General features: G+C 47.9%; 2 protein-coding genes and 1 long non-coding RNA gene across 4 annotated transcripts in view; 1 reads left to right on the forward strand and 2 right to left on the reverse strand.

The window, feature by feature from the left end:
* The window catches only part of Desi1 (desumoylating isopeptidase 1), a 26898-nt gene extending 24302 nt beyond the window's left edge, over positions 1–2596 (forward strand). For both annotated transcript variants that reach the window (XM_040752734.1, XM_005067026.4), the window contains one exon: positions 2–2596. In XM_040752734.1, the coding sequence (XP_040608668.1) occupies positions 2–95 (94 nt within the window). In that variant the 3' untranslated portion in view covers positions 96–2596. The remainder of the gene's footprint in view (position 1) is intronic.
* Positions 1–9062, reverse strand: part of LOC121142585 — a 22933-nt gene extending 13871 nt beyond the window's left edge. Inside the window, exon 1 of the long non-coding RNA XR_005879602.1 lies at positions 8807–9062. This is a non-coding gene — a long non-coding RNA (uncharacterized LOC121142585). The remainder of the gene's footprint in view (positions 1–8806) is intronic.
* Positions 9063–12101: 3039 nt separating this feature from the next.
* On the reverse strand, positions 12102–13343 carry LOC101841521 (NADH dehydrogenase [ubiquinone] 1 beta subcomplex subunit 11, mitochondrial-like). The gene is made up of 2 exons (XM_040752737.1): positions 12827–13343; positions 12102–12601 (listed from the first exon to the last, which is right to left on the reverse strand). Exon 1 carries the CDS (start codon positions 13304–13306, stop codon positions 12851–12853), a length of 456 nt encoding a protein of 151 aa, XP_040608671.1. The 5' UTR covers positions 13307–13343; the 3' UTR covers positions 12102–12601; positions 12827–12850.
* Between the last annotated feature and the right edge of the window lie 3817 nt (positions 13344–17160).

Consider the following 17160-nt stretch of genomic DNA (forward strand, 5'->3'; position numbering starts at 1 on the left):
GGCCCTTTGGACAAGCACTACGGCCCTTCCTGGACTCCATCCAGATCCAGCCTCCTGGAGGGAACTCTGTGGGCAGACCCAATGGCCAAAGCTAACAGGACTGCACGGGACCGCCCGCCTCTCCAGGGCTTTTCCCTTTTAAACAAAACAAACCCTACCAGATTTCTATTTTATAATTTTACATCAGAGCTAACGGGGACGGCTTTTTAAATTTCCCAGGGAAGGAGCTTGTCAGGCTGCACGTAGGACAATGCTCCTGAGAAACAGAACAAATGCCGTCCCTTCTAATAGTATTATACTAATTTATTAAGGCTGTCTTGTCTGTGAGTTCACTTTTGACGCTGTTGCCTGAGCGTCCTCTACACTGGAGAGAGAGGGGGCGCTTTTTAACAAAAAGCAAGAGTCACAATCTGGGAGAATTCCGTTCTAGACCCTGTTTCCAAAGGACATTCCACCCAGGTTGCTGCACCTGTGGGATCCAGGTGAGGTTTGTGTGGGGTTTGGGTCTTTTTTTTTTTTTTTTTTTTTTTCTCTTTTTTTGAGACAGGGTTTCTCTGTGTAGCCCTGGCTGTCCTGGAACTTGCTCTGTAGACCAGGCTGGCCTCAAACTCACAGAGATCGCCTGCCTCTGCCTCCCGAGTGCTGGGATTAAAGGCGTGCACCACCACCCAGCCTGGGTGCGTTTTTTTATTGTCCATAATCCTGGAGCAGTCACCCTCTAGCAACAAATGAACCAAAGGATTCGGTGTACATGGGGCCAGCTGTAGGCTGACTGACTCAACCTAAGTGAACTCTTCAGCTACAACTTTACCCCATCCCCACCCCCAAACAAGGCCACAGGCAGGAGCTGGAGCAGTCATAGCCTCAGGATCAAAGGGCAGGGCAGAGAAGACAGGATAAAGCCATTCATTCCTCCTACCACTAGACTCCGTGCCAGTCCTCTCTGCCTGCCTCTGAGCTGCTCTCCCTCAGCAATAACTTGACCTGTCACCATTAATGAAGGTCTAGGTTGCAGTGGCAGACCCCTGGGCCTCCTCTCTGCAAATAATAACATCAGTTTGTTTATAGTCAGTAGAGCCAGCCACCCAAGCCAGTATGAGGGGACATGAGTGTTCCTTCCAGGAGCATAACTCTGATGTAGAGAGAATACCGAGAATACCACAGTGATGTAGGTTAAAGGTGGCCAAAAAGAATTGTCTCCAATAGGGACTGTCACATCTTAAAGTGTCTTGAACAGACATCATCTCCATTGTCATTCTGATCTTAAGAGGTGTGGTTGGGCATTTTCCTAGTGATGTGCCACTAGGATTCATCAGCAAGAATCGTCTAGAAGTCTGTGTTGTAGACTCTAGAATCTAGAAAGAACTTAAGTTTCCCTTCCTTGGTGTCAGCCTCCTACTGGCTAATTTGGGAACTGGATATGGAGTGTGGGGCTCAGACCAAGCACCTGAGACAGCTTCACATGCCTGGGAGCCCCTGCCATGGCTTCCCTCCACTTCTGAAACTTGAGCTCAACTGCTCCTTCTGGGGCAGACCTTTCCTCCCTGAAAGCTATTGCTGGCTCATACTTGCCCGTACCCAGCTGTCTTTGCCAGCAGCCCTATCAGTTGGCATCATCAGGATCAGCCTCAAACTCTGACCTGTTCCCTAACCAGTGCCAAGTCCAGCTGGGATGTCAGGTGATGTTTTGGAACTTGAAAGTTGGGGTCAAATGGTTCTTCAAGACTGAACGGTTTGTAAGTGTGCATGACAATAACAAATTAGAGTGGAAACCAACAGGGCTTGTTTACTATTGGTCTGTTGACAGAATGGGGCCAGAAGGTGAGTGTTCAAAGCTTGGCTTCTGGGTAGGTAGAAGTTGCTGGAAGTCATCACCTTTTCATTTGCTTAGCCCCAGCTCCTAGCATCTCTACCTAGAGCTCTCCTGACACCTGACAGGTGCTGGGCTGATTTTCCCACATGACCAGATTCATCTGGTTTTCTTCCTCAAAGCAGTGACGCAGATGCCATGATACTCTGAGAAGCTTGCCTGAGAACTTTAGCCCCTTGGTTGCTTGAATTGCCTCCTGTCACGTCCAGCAGCCATCCATGTTGATGCCTGTGCCCGTGGCTCACAGGAGACAGGACTGGTCAGCTTCTCAGATCTCTGCAGGAAGGCGAGCCCTTCCTCCCTATGCAAATCCCATTGATACCGAAACCCCAGGCCAGGACCCCACCTCCTACCTTCACATGTCTCTGTCCCTGTGTCTCAGGAGCGTACTATAATGACCAGCTGACTCCACTTGTCTCTGTCCCAGTGTCTCAGGAGCATACTATTAATGACCAGCTGACTCCACTTGGGCATGTACAAGCAAGCCGAGAGGGACCTAAGTCATGTTGTTGTTCATGTCATATGACAGACCCTGTGGAGTTCCATTGGTCAAGGGACAAGGGAAGTGGAGACATGAGCCTATTGTCCTCTCCTAGACAAAATGAAGCATGTTCCTTTGAGATTCCTTCATTACTTCCTTGGAATCAAACTAATTCTGTCTAATATGGAGGTGTTTGCTGGTTTTCATTGGCATTTTTTCTAATGCAATAAATTCATTTATGCTGCTTTGGTGCGTTATTTGAATTCCAGCATGACGCAACCCTGGGTTTCCCCATCTGTCTCCCTCTGACAGACCCTACAGAGTTCATAAGTGCTGCTGTACTAGCAGGTGGATCTCTGTGAGTTAGAGGCCAGCCTAGTCTACAGAGTGAGTTCCATCCAGGACAGGCTACAAAACTACACAGAAACCCTGTCTCAAAAAACACACAAACAAAAAAGGAGGTGTGGCTTTCACTACTGGTAAAAAAAAAAAAATGGAAGAGTCAAAGAGAATGCAATGGCATGAGGCAGGAGGATTGCCATGAGGCTGCTTTTGCCTAGCTTTAGCTACATAGTGAGATGGTGAGAACCTCCCAAAAAACTGTGTTGCCCAGATTGACTTGTGACTGTAACAGTACCTTCACATTCTAAGGTGTTCCTCTAGGACCCGAGTATTAAGATGTTGCAAGAATTTTATCCCTGAGGGGAGACCAACCAATGTCTAGCCCCGACCTTATAAGGTCCCAATGACAAACTGAAGTTCCATTCTATTTGAATGAGTTTATTAGGCTGCTCATGGAGCCATAGGTGAGAATTTACAGAAGCTTGAGTAGCCCTAAGCAGCCACACTGGGAAGTCTGTACCCAGCATGCATGCTGGCTTCTCTATTACTGCATAGGTGAAGTCCTTCCCAGCCTGTAAACTCCAGCACCTAGAGACCCCAGGGCCATATGCAATTGGGGCAGAATTTCATACAACTAGCAAGGAAGGGTGAATATTCTGGTGAGGGTCCAATGGCTGCTCCTATGAGGGAATGTGAACAGTTAAGTTTGGCTCCAAGGAGAATTTGATCTCATGATTGGCAAGTGTTCACTTCTGATGTCATCTGTGGTCCTGAACACTGCTGTGGTGCAGCCTGACTTGCTGTATGCAAAATTCAGTAGGCCAGACCTGTGATAATGCTTTCCCAACAATATATCATGGGTGGGGATTGGCCCCATTATACAGGAGGAAACGCGGCAAAGAAACATCTAGGTGGCAGGCGGCAAGGCCATCTTTGAATCCAGGCCATATTCTCACACATCATTACTGAGGTATGGAGTCTTTCCAGTGTACTGGCTTTGCCTGACACACCAGCTTCATAAGAGCATGGTAGGCAGCAGTCTTTGAGATCCCTACTCAGATAAGGCTACCCACCTTGGAAGGGTAGTACCAAGCGGTATGTGATGAGCACCCTACCCAGTGCTTGACACAGACCACATGCTCGGGTAATTTCAGGTTCCTAAGACAAGCTTTAAATCAGTGCCATGTACACAGGCCAGTTCTCTGCTGAGGTGTTAGCCACCTGACCTGCTTCTGGAGGAGAAAAGATGACAGAAAATAGGTGTATCTTAGACTTCTGGTCAGTCAATCTGGGATAAATTCATCCAACTTAGTGTCCCCACTGAATTCCAGACCCAAGATCCTCCATCCCTATCCATTTCCCCGGGAGCCACTGGACTGTGTGCTTGAACAGCAGCCAATAGGGAAGGCAAGGCCTGGTCCAGTCAGGAATCATACTCTGGAGAAAAGTAGGGGACAAACTGGTAACAGGAGAACCTAGGGGACAACAGTGTTCGGGTGGATGGGTGTTAGGAGGTTACAGAGGAAGCTTCTCAGGGTGAGGAATCTACATGAAACCTAGGTGATGCAGAGCCCAGGTAGCATGGGGTGTTCACTCCAGGCAGCTGAGCCAGCAAAGGAGAGGGTACTGGAGGAGCTGAGGGGAAGCCACCGTGGCTGGACAGGAGAGAGCAGCTGGGAGGAGCTGCACTTAGACTAGTGGGAGGTGATGGAGCAGGCGACAGGAATTGGGTGAGCAAGGCTGTGTGGTACGTGGTGAGAGGTCAGTGTCCTATGCCCAGATCTGTAGATAGGGCACGCAAGAGAGCCCTATGAAACACCCAAAGGCCAGCTGTGGGACCGTGGGGCCATTTATCTTGCCTCCATGAGTTTCACTAGGCCTAACTTTGATTTAAGAAATATGCTTTCATTTTTTGGCTATTTTTTTCCAAAACAAAATTCATGCCAGGTGTGATAGTGTATGTCTTGCCCACAATTCCAGCACTTAAGAGACTGAGGCAGGAAAATTACCACTAATTTGGGACTAGCCTGGACTATATATATATATATATATATATATATATATATATATATATATATATAATGAATTGCCCACCAGCCTGTGCTACATACAGAACAAGGCCCTAGCTCAGAAAATTGTGATAGAATATTATAGCAATAATGAAATGTAAGTGTGCTGGATAGTTTTATGTTGATGTGACACAATCTAAAGTCATCTGAAAGGAGGGGACCTCAAATATGATATCTCCATGGGAGGCTGGAGAGTTGGCTCAGCCATTAAGAGCATTGACTGTTCTTCCAGAGGACCCAGGTTCAGTTCCCAGCACCCACATAGCAGCTCAAAGCTCACAACTATGTGTAACTCCAGTTCCAGGAGATCTGACGCACTCGCACAGACATACATGCAGGCAAAGCACCAATGTGCATGAAATAATTTTTAAAAAATGGCTGGGTGTTGGTGGTGCATGCCTTTAATCCCAGCACTCAGGAGGCAGAGACAGGTGGTTCTCTGTGAATTCAAGGCCAGCCTGGTCTACAGAGTAAGTTCCAGAACAACCTCCAAAGCAATACAGAGAAACCCTGTCTAGAAAAACCAAGAAAGAAAAAAAAAGAAATCACAGCTATCAGTGATTTCTGGAAACAGCTTTGTGATGTTGGGAGATAGGCACACAGGATAGATGTACATATCCTAGGACTGAGAGGAATGTGGCCAGAGTGGGGTGATCCTGGAGAAGACAACTACCACACTGGTTTGAGACCCAAGCCTCCTCTCACTCATGCTTTGGCCCTGAGTCATCGAGAAGCCAGCAGGAACCTGTTACAACATTGAATGGACCCCCTGCTGAGCCTGAGGTCAGGTCCTGGTGTGCAATGTTGCTCTCCTCCCATGAAATGTTTATACTGTGGGAGAATTATGAACACCAGGGGGCGATATAGACCTGCAAGGTACTCCAGGTCTCAGCCAAACTCAGAGGCATGCCAGGCTCCTGTGAACCAGGCTGTCCTACTTTCAAGAACCCAGTGGGTAACAGCCAAGCTCTTTGTCACTATTTTAGCAAAGCCCAACTTGTCCCTGGGCACCAACCCCCACACCTTGGTGCAAACACTGGTCCATTCATTACTCAGTTTCAGGGACCAAAAATTAAAAGCTTAAAAACCTGGGTCCTAAATCTATACAGAGAAAAGGAACTTCTAATGGAAACTCTTTAAATAAGGAGTGCCATGGCGGGTGCCTGAGCCCCTGCTCTCAGAGAAGGAGAGGTAACTGTCTACTACTCCTGCTAACATTCCTTGCTAATTGCTGGTCATACAGATCCCCTGCCAGCTGTAAAGATCCCCAGGCCCAGGGGATAGCTGACAGACCCTATGACACCCCCCCAACCCTGCAAACCCATGCCCTGTCTTATCTTACTCAAATGTATCTTGCTTAAAATATATAGTTACTGCTTTACTCTGTCCTCCCCCACACACACAGGGTTTCTCTGTGGCTTTGGAGTCTGTCCTGGAACTAGCTCTTGTAGACCAGGCTGCCTGCCTCTGCTTCCCAAGTCCTGGGATTAAAGGCATGCGCCACCACTGCCAGGCTTACTCTGTACTTTGTATGACCTTAAGTAACCATCGAAACTGAAATTTGCGTCCTTCAGCCTTATGGTCTGCCCCTTTAAAAGCTTCTGTTTTTGGCTGGTGGGCATCTCATTTCCTCCAACTTGGAAGGAGATCCGGCTGGCCAGCTGAACAATAAATGGAACCTTTTGCTTTTGCATCAGAGTGTCGACTCCTTGGGTTAGTCTCTGGGATTCCGCAAACCTGGCTCAACAAGTTCACACCTGCTGCAAGCTGGATCCCATTCCCAAATGCACTCATCACCTAAGACCAGCATCAATAAGGCCTCACTAAAGCCTTCCTCATCTCCTCCCACCTAAGCTGACACCCCTCATCCCCACCCCTCCACCCCCACCCCCCCACCCCTGCTGAGGGTGCCCCTCCACTTCCACCAGACCATCTCCCAGGGGTCAACTGAATAAGAGGCCTAGGGTTGGATTGGGTAGGCCATTTAAACAGACCCACACCCCCTGGGGCCACTGAGATACCTACACATCAGATAGTGGTACTGCTACAAACTTGTTTTTTGTTTGTTTTGTGTTGGGGAAGTCCTGTGCATTTGTCAATAAAGCACTGTCTGGCCAATAGGGAATCTAGATAGGAGGGACTAGGAGTCCAGAAGGCTCTGGGTAAGAGAAACACAAGAGAGTTCGAGATGTAACGCCATGGGGTAGGAGGCCCGGAAATTTCTCCGGTAAGAGACATACTTAGATTAACAATTATGGGGTAATTAAGTCAGAGCTAGCCAGTAAGAAACAAGCAAGGCCAACAGCTTCATAATTAATACAGCATCTTGTGTGTTATTTGAGGACTACAACGCGGCAGAGCCCAGGCGACTGACGGGTGATAAACCAAAGCGGCTGGCAAGGAAAAGCTGCCCTTTACAGTTTTGTTTCTGGTTTTCTGAGGCAGGGTTTTCTGTGTAACTGTCCTGGAACTCACTTTGTAACTCAGGCTGACCTTGAACTCAGAGCTCCACCTGCCTCTGCCTCTTGAGAGCTGGGATGAAAGGTGTGCACCACCATCGCCCGGCCTGCTACAGCATTCTTGCTGATAGGATCCTGAGACCAGAGTTCATCCCAGGACCTACTGTAAAGGTGCAGTGACAGTTCTAATTCCAAAGTTGCCTTCTGACTTCCATGCATGGGCCCTGTTAAATGCACCCTCTTATGATAATATACAATAATGACAAGTATGTACGTACATACATACATACGCCACAACAAAACCCCTCTGGGATGGAATTCCTACGGATTTTGATTGAGCCTGACACAGATCTTGGTCAAGGCCTTCCTCTTTCTAGGCGTCCTGTTCATCCGTGGAAGACAAGTGAATCGGGTGTCTCTAAGACCCATCCATTCTGACAGTTCTCCGGACCTGGCCTGAGCTGTAAGGAGAGTGGCTTATTCACACGCTGCTCCCTCCAGGACTGCAAGGTTGCCTTTTGATCCACAGAGAATGCTATTTTGTCCCCATTGGCTGAAGAAGTCCCAAAGGGACCAGAGACAACACAGCAACAGCCTCCACTCCAGTAAACACCACCTGAGCATGTGCCCTTAGCCCTTATTTAAATTCAGCAGACTGCCCTATTGGGAGGCAATGTAAACACCATGCATTGTGGAAAGAAAAGATAACAAATCTTCCCACTACTGACTCCCAGCTGGTCTTGCCAAGAGCCTTTATAAGCTCGGGACTTCCCTGCCCCACCCCACCCCCAGGCAAGTACTGGTGACATTTTCTAAGAAGAGCTGACTCAAAAAGAGCCACCTGGCCAGGCGTTGGTGACACACGCCTTTAATCCCAGCACTTGGGAGGCAGAGGCAGGGGGATCTCTGTGAGTTCGAGGCCACCTTGGTCTACAGCGAGCTCCAGGACAGTCTCTAAAACAATAGAGAAACCCTGTCTCAAAAAAAAAAAAAAGAGCCACCTGTCCAAGGTCACCAGAGAGAAAGAGCCCTGAACTGTCAATCTCAACAACCCCCTTGAGGCCTGAGTGTCCACCCTTGGAAGGTCTTACTCCAGGTAGAGAAAAAGGAAACCATTGGTGGCCCCTAAATTATTACTTAAAATGATTTGGGGGCTGGAGGCTTGGCTCAGTGGTTAAGAGCACTTGTTTACTTTGCAGAGGATCCAGGATCAAGCATCCACCTCCGGTTTCAAGGGATCCGAACCCTCCCTGACTTCCACAGGCACTAGGCACACACATTCAATCAAGCAAAGCATGTGTACATATTTTTAAAAAAAGGAATATTTTTATCTCTTTGGGTTTCTTGAGACAGGGTCTCACTATGTAACCCTTGGCCATCCTGACATTAAATTCAGAGAGGTTTATCTGCTTCTGCCTCCTGAGTGCTGGAACCTAAAGAATATGCCACCATGCCCAGCTTCTGAGTTCTTTGGACTTGTTAATGTGCTGCCAGGAGAGAGCTGGGGATGTCGAAGAAAGGAGTGGGGAGGGAGGTGTTCCAATTAGGAGCCACAACGTTCAAGCCAAATATGGAAGGCACTTACCATAGACCCGAAGTCTTGACCCAGAAGAGCCAGGATGAAGTTACAGGTCCTCTGCCCATAGTCGTGCCTTGTTTTGGTTCTCAAAGTTACCCACTGACCAGTCTTCCCCTCCCCCAGTGTTGTTTGTTTATTTCCCCAGAGCTTCTCTAGGGCCCTCTCTGAGCTTCAGTTGCCAGGGACAAAACTTTCCTCTTAAAGAGACACCCTGGGAGCCACAGGGACCGCTCCAATATGGGTCTGTGCCTCAGAGCAAATCATTCCACCTCTGGATCTCAGTGGCTTCATCCTTGAAGGATTATGGTGGGAATGCTATAAGAAAAATATTAATAAAACTACCTTATTGTTGACCATGGTGGTACACACCAATAATCCATTGCCCCAAAGGCAGAGGCTGGAGTGGCCAGCCAAGAGTATGTAGAAAGATCCTGCCTACAGGCCACTGGCAGTGGGTCTGAGTTCTAACTCTAAAGCACAAACTGACTTAGTGGAGCCCATTCAAAGATACCTTGCTCAGCCTAGACACAGGGGAGTGGAGGGTGGGGAGGTGCCTTGGTCCTGCCTCAAAGAGATGATGGGACAGACTTAGTAGACTTCCTAGGGGAGGCCTTACCCTCTCCGAGAAGCAGATGGGACATGGGGTAGGGGCAGGTGGGGGTAGCAGGAGGAGAGGAGGGAGGGGGAACTAGGATTGGAATGGAAAAAAATAAAAAGTAAAAGAGAAAGGAAGGAAGGAAGGAGCCTGGCGTTGGTGGCGCACGCCTTTAACCCCAACACTCGGGAGGCAGAGGCAGGCAGATCTCTGTGAGTTCGAGGCCAGTCTAGTCTACAGAGTGAGTTCCAGGACAGGCTCCAAAGCTACACAGAGAAACCCTGTCTCGAAAAAAGAAAGGAAAGAAAGAAGGAAGGAAGGAAGGAAGGAAAGAAGGAAGGAAGGAAGGAAGGAAGGAAGGAAGGAAGGAAGGAAGGAAGGAAGCTAGTTAGCTCCAGGCCAGTCATGGCGACACAATAAGACCCTGTCTCAAAAAGTAATAATAAAATAAGTGAATAAAGGCAGAGTCAACATACTCAGCTTTCTTGTCTTTTTTGTTTGTTTTTTGAGACAGTGTTTGTGTAACAGTCCTGGCTGTCCTGGAACTCTCTTTGTAGACCAGGCTGGCCTTGAACTCACAGAAATCTGCCTACCTCTGCCTCCCAAGGGCTGCAATTAAAGGCCTGGGCCACCACCGATGCCCAGCAGCTTCTTTATGTTTTTTTTGGGGGGGGGTTTGTTTTTGTTTTTGTTTTTTTGTTTTTCGAGACAGGGTTTCTCTGTGGCTTTGGAGGCTGTCCTGGAACTTGCTTGGTAGTCCAGGCTGGTCTCGAACTCACAGAGATCTGCCTGCCTCTGCCTCCCGAGTGCTGGGATTAAAGGCGTGCGCCACCAATGCCCGGCCTGCTTCTTTATGTTTTAAAACTCTAAATTCAGAATAGCAGAGAACAAAGGTTCCCACTCACCTCTCTCCAACATAGCACCCCCTGGAAACCTGTTAGAGCCAGAGTGTTAAGAACTTCACTTTTCAACTCAGGACAGTTGTGTGGCAATTTACTCCATAAATGTGTGTTTGGTCAGAGAAGGTTCTCTTTGCGATGAGCAGTGATTAATGTAAACTCGTAACTGGTCCAAGTGCTGAGAAGTGACTGTGCATGCTGGGTGGGGGCATTTTGTAGGAGGTGGGAAGCAGAGACATGCGTGACAAGGCGTTGGGAGTATTGTCTGGGTTTGGAGTCTAGTAGGTGTGTCCTGTGTGAGTCTGGTGGTCACCTTGGAATCTAGTGTTTTGAGCAGGCTTTTGTAAGTATTGACTTTGGGTGGGAATCTCATTGTCCCATTCGTGGACTTCTGCAAGCCCTAGCTTCCAACTGGAGTGTGGATGGGCAGGGACCTTTTCATCCAGAAACCTCCAGCATAACACACAAGGTTATCCCACTTGGAGAGAGCCAGAGGAAGGTAGATCTCTGAGTTTGAGGTCAGCCTGGTCTATAAAAAAGTTTCAGGACAGAAAAAAACCAAAAATTTAAAACAAAACTTTCCCCAACCCTTTCTCCCCACAAGCACTAAAGAAAACGGGTCCTTGAAAAGCCTTAGAGAAGCCGGGCATTGGTGGCGCATGCCTAAAATCCCAGCACTCAGGAGGCAGAGGCAAGGGGATCTCTGTGAGTTCGAGGCCAGCCTGGTCTACAGAGCGAGTTCCAGAACAGCCTCCAAAACAATACAGAGAAACCCTGTTTTGAAAAACAAAACAAAGAAAGAAAGAAAGAAAGAAAGAAAGAAAGAAAGAAAGAAAGAAAGAAAGAAAGAAAGAAAGAGAGAGAGAGAGAAAAGCCTTAGAGGTCTGTCTGGATCCCGCAGGAAGTACAGTGGAGAGTTAGACCTTCACAGAGATGATGCTCGCTCAACACTTGCTGGTTGCCTATGGGACTGGAGATGTATTTCATTGGCTGAGCCTGTGCACTGAGGCCCAGTGGTAGTTACAGGATGGGACCGTTATTTTGTTCCCTGCATTGTTCCCAATATCTGTAATAGTGACTGACACGTTTGTGGAATGAAGAACGGCTACGGGGCTTGGAAATAAAGCCAAGTCGTCCTTTTGCCAGGCTCCGTTCTGTGGTTTTCAGTCCAGACATTTACGGTCTTGTTATTATCTTGAATGTATGTATGGTGTGTGTGTGTGTGTGTGTGTGTGTGTGTGTGTGTGTGTGTGTGTGTGTGTGCGCGTATATATATATCTCAGAATCCTGGAACTCACTATGTAGACCGAGCTGCCCTGGAACTCACAGAGATCCACCCACCTCTGCCTCCCAAGTGCGTGAATTAGAGGCACGTGCCACCACGTTCTGAACCTTGAGTATTTCTGAAGCTAGCTGGCCTAGCTAAATTTCTACCCCATTCTAATCATGTTTCTCTTTCAGAACAATACATCTATTGGTCAGAAGTTCTGGCCAGAGTTGTTGGGTCTAAGATGGCTGCCAGAGTGTCAGCCAGGTGACTTCTACCTAAATAGTAATTCTATTACCAGGGAAATTAGGGCCCCCTCTTTGGGTTCCTTAATAAAAGAACAGAGCTGGAGAGATGGCTCAATGCAAATGCATACAGCTCTTGCAGAAGACCCGAGTTCAGTTCCCAAGTCCAGCTCCAGAGACTCTGAGGCCTCTGGCTTCCCCCTGTGTCTGCACTCACATACACCCCACACACAGACACGCGCATACACATTATTTAAAGTAAACCTTGCAAAAATAAAGCAATTTAAGAATGAGCTCAGAGAGAACCTTAAGAACAATTTTTGTTATCGTTTCAAAGAAAAATAGCAGGGCAAGAAACCTGAACCTCCTGACAGACACCAGAAGAAAAACAGAAGAGGAAGAGGAAGCCATGCCTTTTGAGTTAGGCATGGAGGTTAGTCACGGAGGTTGACTGAGCAGCCCCGTGACGGAAGCAGGGGAGGGGGAGATGTAAAGGAAGAACAAAACCCCGGAACATCAAAAAGAGAAAAAAAAAGCCCAGGTATTGGAAGTATTCCAAAGAAAGAAAAGGGGGAGAGAGACAGCTGTGCCTCTGTGAGCCAGGGCTCAGAAAGTGGACAGGACACAGGCGCAGGCCCAGAGGTGGACCTCTGATGGAAGAAGACGGCTGGCTTGCATATTCCAGGTGTCCTCTACGGGGTCATCGTCATAACCATGGAAGTCGGGGTTCTTCGAGTCGACATTTTCATCCTTAGGCTCTGCGACCTCCATCCTTCTAGACCCAGGACAGGGTTTCTGGGAAGGAAAGTTCATTATCTCATTAAAGGGGTAATTACTTCTTCAGTCTCTTTAGCTTAATTTTAGGTGAGTCGGGCTTCCTAAGGTGTGGTCCCTTGGACAAATAATTGATAGGCCTAGCTGGAGTAACATACTTTTTTTTCCTTTCAGTCCCTTTGATAGGTGCTCTGGGGAGTGAACAAAAAAACTGGCAGGGAATAGGGGCAAGGTGGTGCTTCTTACATCCCACTGATGAAGATGACATCATCAGTCATCTTCCGGCAGCTGGACTTTTCTGGGGTCAAAACAGTTGGATTCCATGATGGGGAGGCCATTGGCTTCTCGGTGTTTCACGAGCATCCCGGCTTCCTGGCGGGCCCACTTGACCATCCGGTAGTCGGGGACATAAGACACAAAGGTGGTACCGAAGACCAGGACGATGGAAAACCCAAAGAAGAAGACGGCTTGCATATTCCATTCGTCCACCACAGGGTCATCGTCATATCCGTGGTAGTTGGGGTTCTTCAAGTAGATGTTTTCGTCCTCGGGGTCTGGGTCCTCCATCCAGTCCACACTCGGTTCTCTCCGCTCCATTCGCTCCACAGAAGACTGGGCGATCACAGCCCTAGAGGAGCTCGATTTCCAGCGAAGGTGGGTGGTAGTCTGGAGCCTTCGAACTGCCGAAAGACTGCGGGCGCACAAACTTAACCGCCAGGCCGCCATGACAGCTGCAGAGGTGGGGGTGGGGTGCGAGGGTAACACGGAGGAGATAACGGAAGGATGCCCTGTGTCTACGGCCAGAGGCAGAGTCCATTCCTAGCGGGGGTGGGGGATGGATGGGAAACGGATATGATGGAGAACAGCTTTCCCTCGTTGATATCAACAGAGCACTGACATCCTCCAAGACAGTTCTAACTGTACATTAATGACACACCTTCTAACACCCTGACAGTCAAGGATTGTCATAACAGTGGCTGAAAGGAGCTGTGAAAGATGACTAGGGTAGAGTGCTTGGTAAGGCTCTCCCTGGGACCAGTCTCCATCATCTGAGGCAGTAGCCAAATTCCCAGCAAACCTCCACTCTCAGAGAAGACCCCAACACTACTCCCCTTTATCATTCTGGCCTTCCTCCTCATTTCTTATGGACATCTATAAACTCCTAACCTTTGGAATTTATCTCTGACTTCTCTCATTCATAATCAAGATTGAGTTTCCCTCCCTGCTCAGTTGATGTCTGGTCTTATTGGTTCCAGTGTTACCAGAAGAAAAAAGACTCAGTTTGGGCACCAAAAGAAAAAAAGGTAATGTGGGGAATGGAGCACACATATACACACGCACATACACACTCACACACACACCATACACACACACACATACACACATATACACACACATCATACACCACACACACACACACACCATACACCACACACACACACACACACACACACTTACAATGAACACTAGAGACTTAGAGTTCTGAAAGCAACATGGTTTATTTAACAATCCTGCAGGTTCATGTAGATGGAAGTTTCTGTCCTGCCTAGTCTGGCAGCTGTATAGTCCCAAATAAACACACAGAGGCTTATATTAATTATAAACTGTTTGGCTCATGGCTCAGGCTTCTTACTGGCTAGCTCTGTCTTAATTACTAACCCATTTCTATTAATCTATGTATCTCCAGGTGTTCTTAGCTCACCAGTGTTGCCTAGGTCTCTTCCTTGGCAGCTACATAGTGTCTCTCTCCCAACTCACTCCTTGTGTTCCTCTTCCCAGCCTTCTCCTAGTCTGGTAGTCCCTGCCTATACTTCCTGCCTGGCTACATCCTGCCTGTCCATTGGCTAAAACAGTTTTATTCATCAACCAGTTAGAGAAACATATAGTCACAGCCTACAGAAGGACCTCCTCTATCAGGATCAGGCACCAGCTCAGACAAAATGGTGTGCATGCCAATTAGGCTCCAAACAATTATTTTTATAATCCTAACCACCAGTCTATTTCTTGCCCCTATTGGCTGGGTACTTGGGGTGGTACAGTCCTTCACATTGTATGGTAAAAGGTTATACTTAGGTTTGGTTCTGAATTTCAAGGACACAGGCCCTTATATAATATACATCCTGGAGCTCACGAGTCCTTTCTCCCTCCATGACTCGTGGGCTCAGTCACATAGCAGAATGTCTATAACTTCCCACTCCAAGATAAATTAAAGGAGCCTAGGCAAGCAATTTTTCACTAATTGCAGCAGGGGACTAGTGCCTCGTACTTGCTTGTAGTCTGATAAACTTAAGTCCACTGGAGACAATTTTAAATGGAAATGCACCACTTATACATTCTTTTGTTTGTTTGTTTGTTTTCGAGACAGGGTTTCTCTGAATTGTTTTAGAAGCTGTCCTGGAACTCGCTCTGTAGACCAGGCTGGCCTCAAACTCACAGAGATCTGCCTGCCTTTGTCTCCCGAGTGCTGGGACTAAAGTCATGTGCCACCAATGCCTGGCTCACTTATACATTCTTACAGGATCTCAGCACCTATGTATGAGTTAGGCATGCATCTGCAATCCCAGGACTAGTAGGCAGAGACATATGTGTCTTAGGAGCTCTGGAACATGCCAGTCTAGTTGAAATGAAGAATTCAGGTTTATCAAGAAGGGATGCTACAGAGTGAGTTCCAGGACCTGTTCCAAAACTACAGAGAAACCCTGTTTTGAAAAACAAAAAAAAGGGACTATATGATGTATATTTTAAAAAATCAAGCCAAACAAGAGGTTAATAATATGACAATCATAACAAACTACTATAAAAGTTCTTTGGATGTGGAATCCTTCTCTCGGATCTCTCACTGTATTGCACACAATAGTGCATGCAATGTCACGGGATAACGCAAGGGCTGAAAAGGAGCTGGATGGAGGGGAAGAACATGGGCATCGTGACACAGTATCAGGACGTCATCGCCTTCCTCCTTAAACACAAGGGCTACAATATTGCAGACACAGATCTGAGAACACAGACCCCTACAACATCCCTAATAACATGAATATATGGAACAAAGACACCCTTAATTGCCCAATATGAGTGAGACCAGGAAAAGAATATAATAGATTTAGTGAGACTCCCAGTGGTACCCTATCCAAAATTTGTGAGCTGATTAATGTTTCTGGACCATGGTTATCTACTATAGTTGAAACCAGAGAGAGACAAGTGAGTTCTGGGCAAGCGATGCTCATCCGTTCCACTTTAAAGAGCTAGTGTGATGCCTGCTGACCACGAAAGAGCCTAGAAGACTTGTCAGTCACAGACAGACAGTGCATGACTGCTCTCGTCAGATCACAGAAACAGAAGGCAGACTGATGAGTGCTAGAGCAGAGGAGAGAATGGGGAGCTACTGTCCTGGGGTGCAGAGCTTCAGCTTTAGCAGATGAAGTGATCTGAGGAGGGATTGTGGTGGTGGCTGCACACTAGGAATGACTTGATACCCCTGGGCTGTCCTCTGCCAATGGACAGGATGAGCTGCGGTGTGGCTCACTGGAGCATGCTGGCTGAGCATACATAAGGCCTTGGGATCAACTCCCAACACCATGAGAAATACCATGGTAGGTCTGGTAAATATTAGTGATGCCAAACCAAAATAAAGCCAGAAAGATGCTCAGACAAATGTTTCAACTTGCCTTGCCTGCTAAGGAGCATGGACAGGGCAGTAGAGTGACCTCAGCTTGAGGTCCTACACGTTCCAGGCCAAGGGCTTGAGTCCCATCAGACTGTGGGGAGACCTTGCCTGAGCCCCTGGAACATGCTAATAGTGTTTCTGCATACCTGGGGCTGAGGGCCATGTGGCACCATTTATACCAGCCACAGGGTTTAGGAAAATGGCCTCAGATTGCCTGAGTCTGACTTGGAAGGAGTGGAGACTGAGGTCAGCCATGTGGGTGTCCCCCCCAACCATGCTCATGACTACGGGACCCGCCAAACCCTGAGCAGTGAGGCTGGGTGAGAGTCCCTGTGAGCAATGTCCTCCTCTGTCTGAGTCAGACTTGGTGTCAGGACAAACATCAGACAGCTTTGTGCATGTGTGATGACCAGGCTGGGCCCATCACCACTAACTGCGGCTGCAGCTGCTCCTCCTTGCATCTTCCCTCTGTGACTAGCCTGGGCTGTGAGGACAGCAGCCTTTATACTTTTGGGAGCCTTTTTAGCATCTCAGGGTGCCTCAGGGTCTTGGGGACCACCACCACTGTCCGTCACCCAGACAAAAGCAGTGCTGGCTCTTAGCAAAAATCCATTTACGTCTGTCACCTGAGACTCATGGAGTCTTAACATCTCATTGCAGTTTGTCACAAACCTAGTCACCGTGGATATGTCTTCACAGGTGACATAGGGTCAGTCATCACCCCTAAATACCAGCACGGTTCTCTCACCCTCCTTCCTTTTGTTTTTATGATACAAGCTCTCATTATATAGTCCAGGTTGACTTGCTATACAGGGCTGGGTAGCTTTAGACTCATAATGCTGTTTCCTCAGGCTCCCAAGTGCTGAAATAGCAGGCCTGTGCCAATGTCTACACTCAGCACACCCTTTTCTCACAG

The sequence above is a fragment of the Mesocricetus auratus genome, unplaced genomic scaffold, assembly GCF_017639785.1.
Source record: "Mesocricetus auratus isolate SY011 unplaced genomic scaffold, BCM_Maur_2.0 Super-Scaffold_100010, whole genome shotgun sequence".
NCBI classification, from domain to species: Eukaryota; Metazoa; Chordata; class Mammalia; order Rodentia; family Cricetidae; genus Mesocricetus; species Mesocricetus auratus.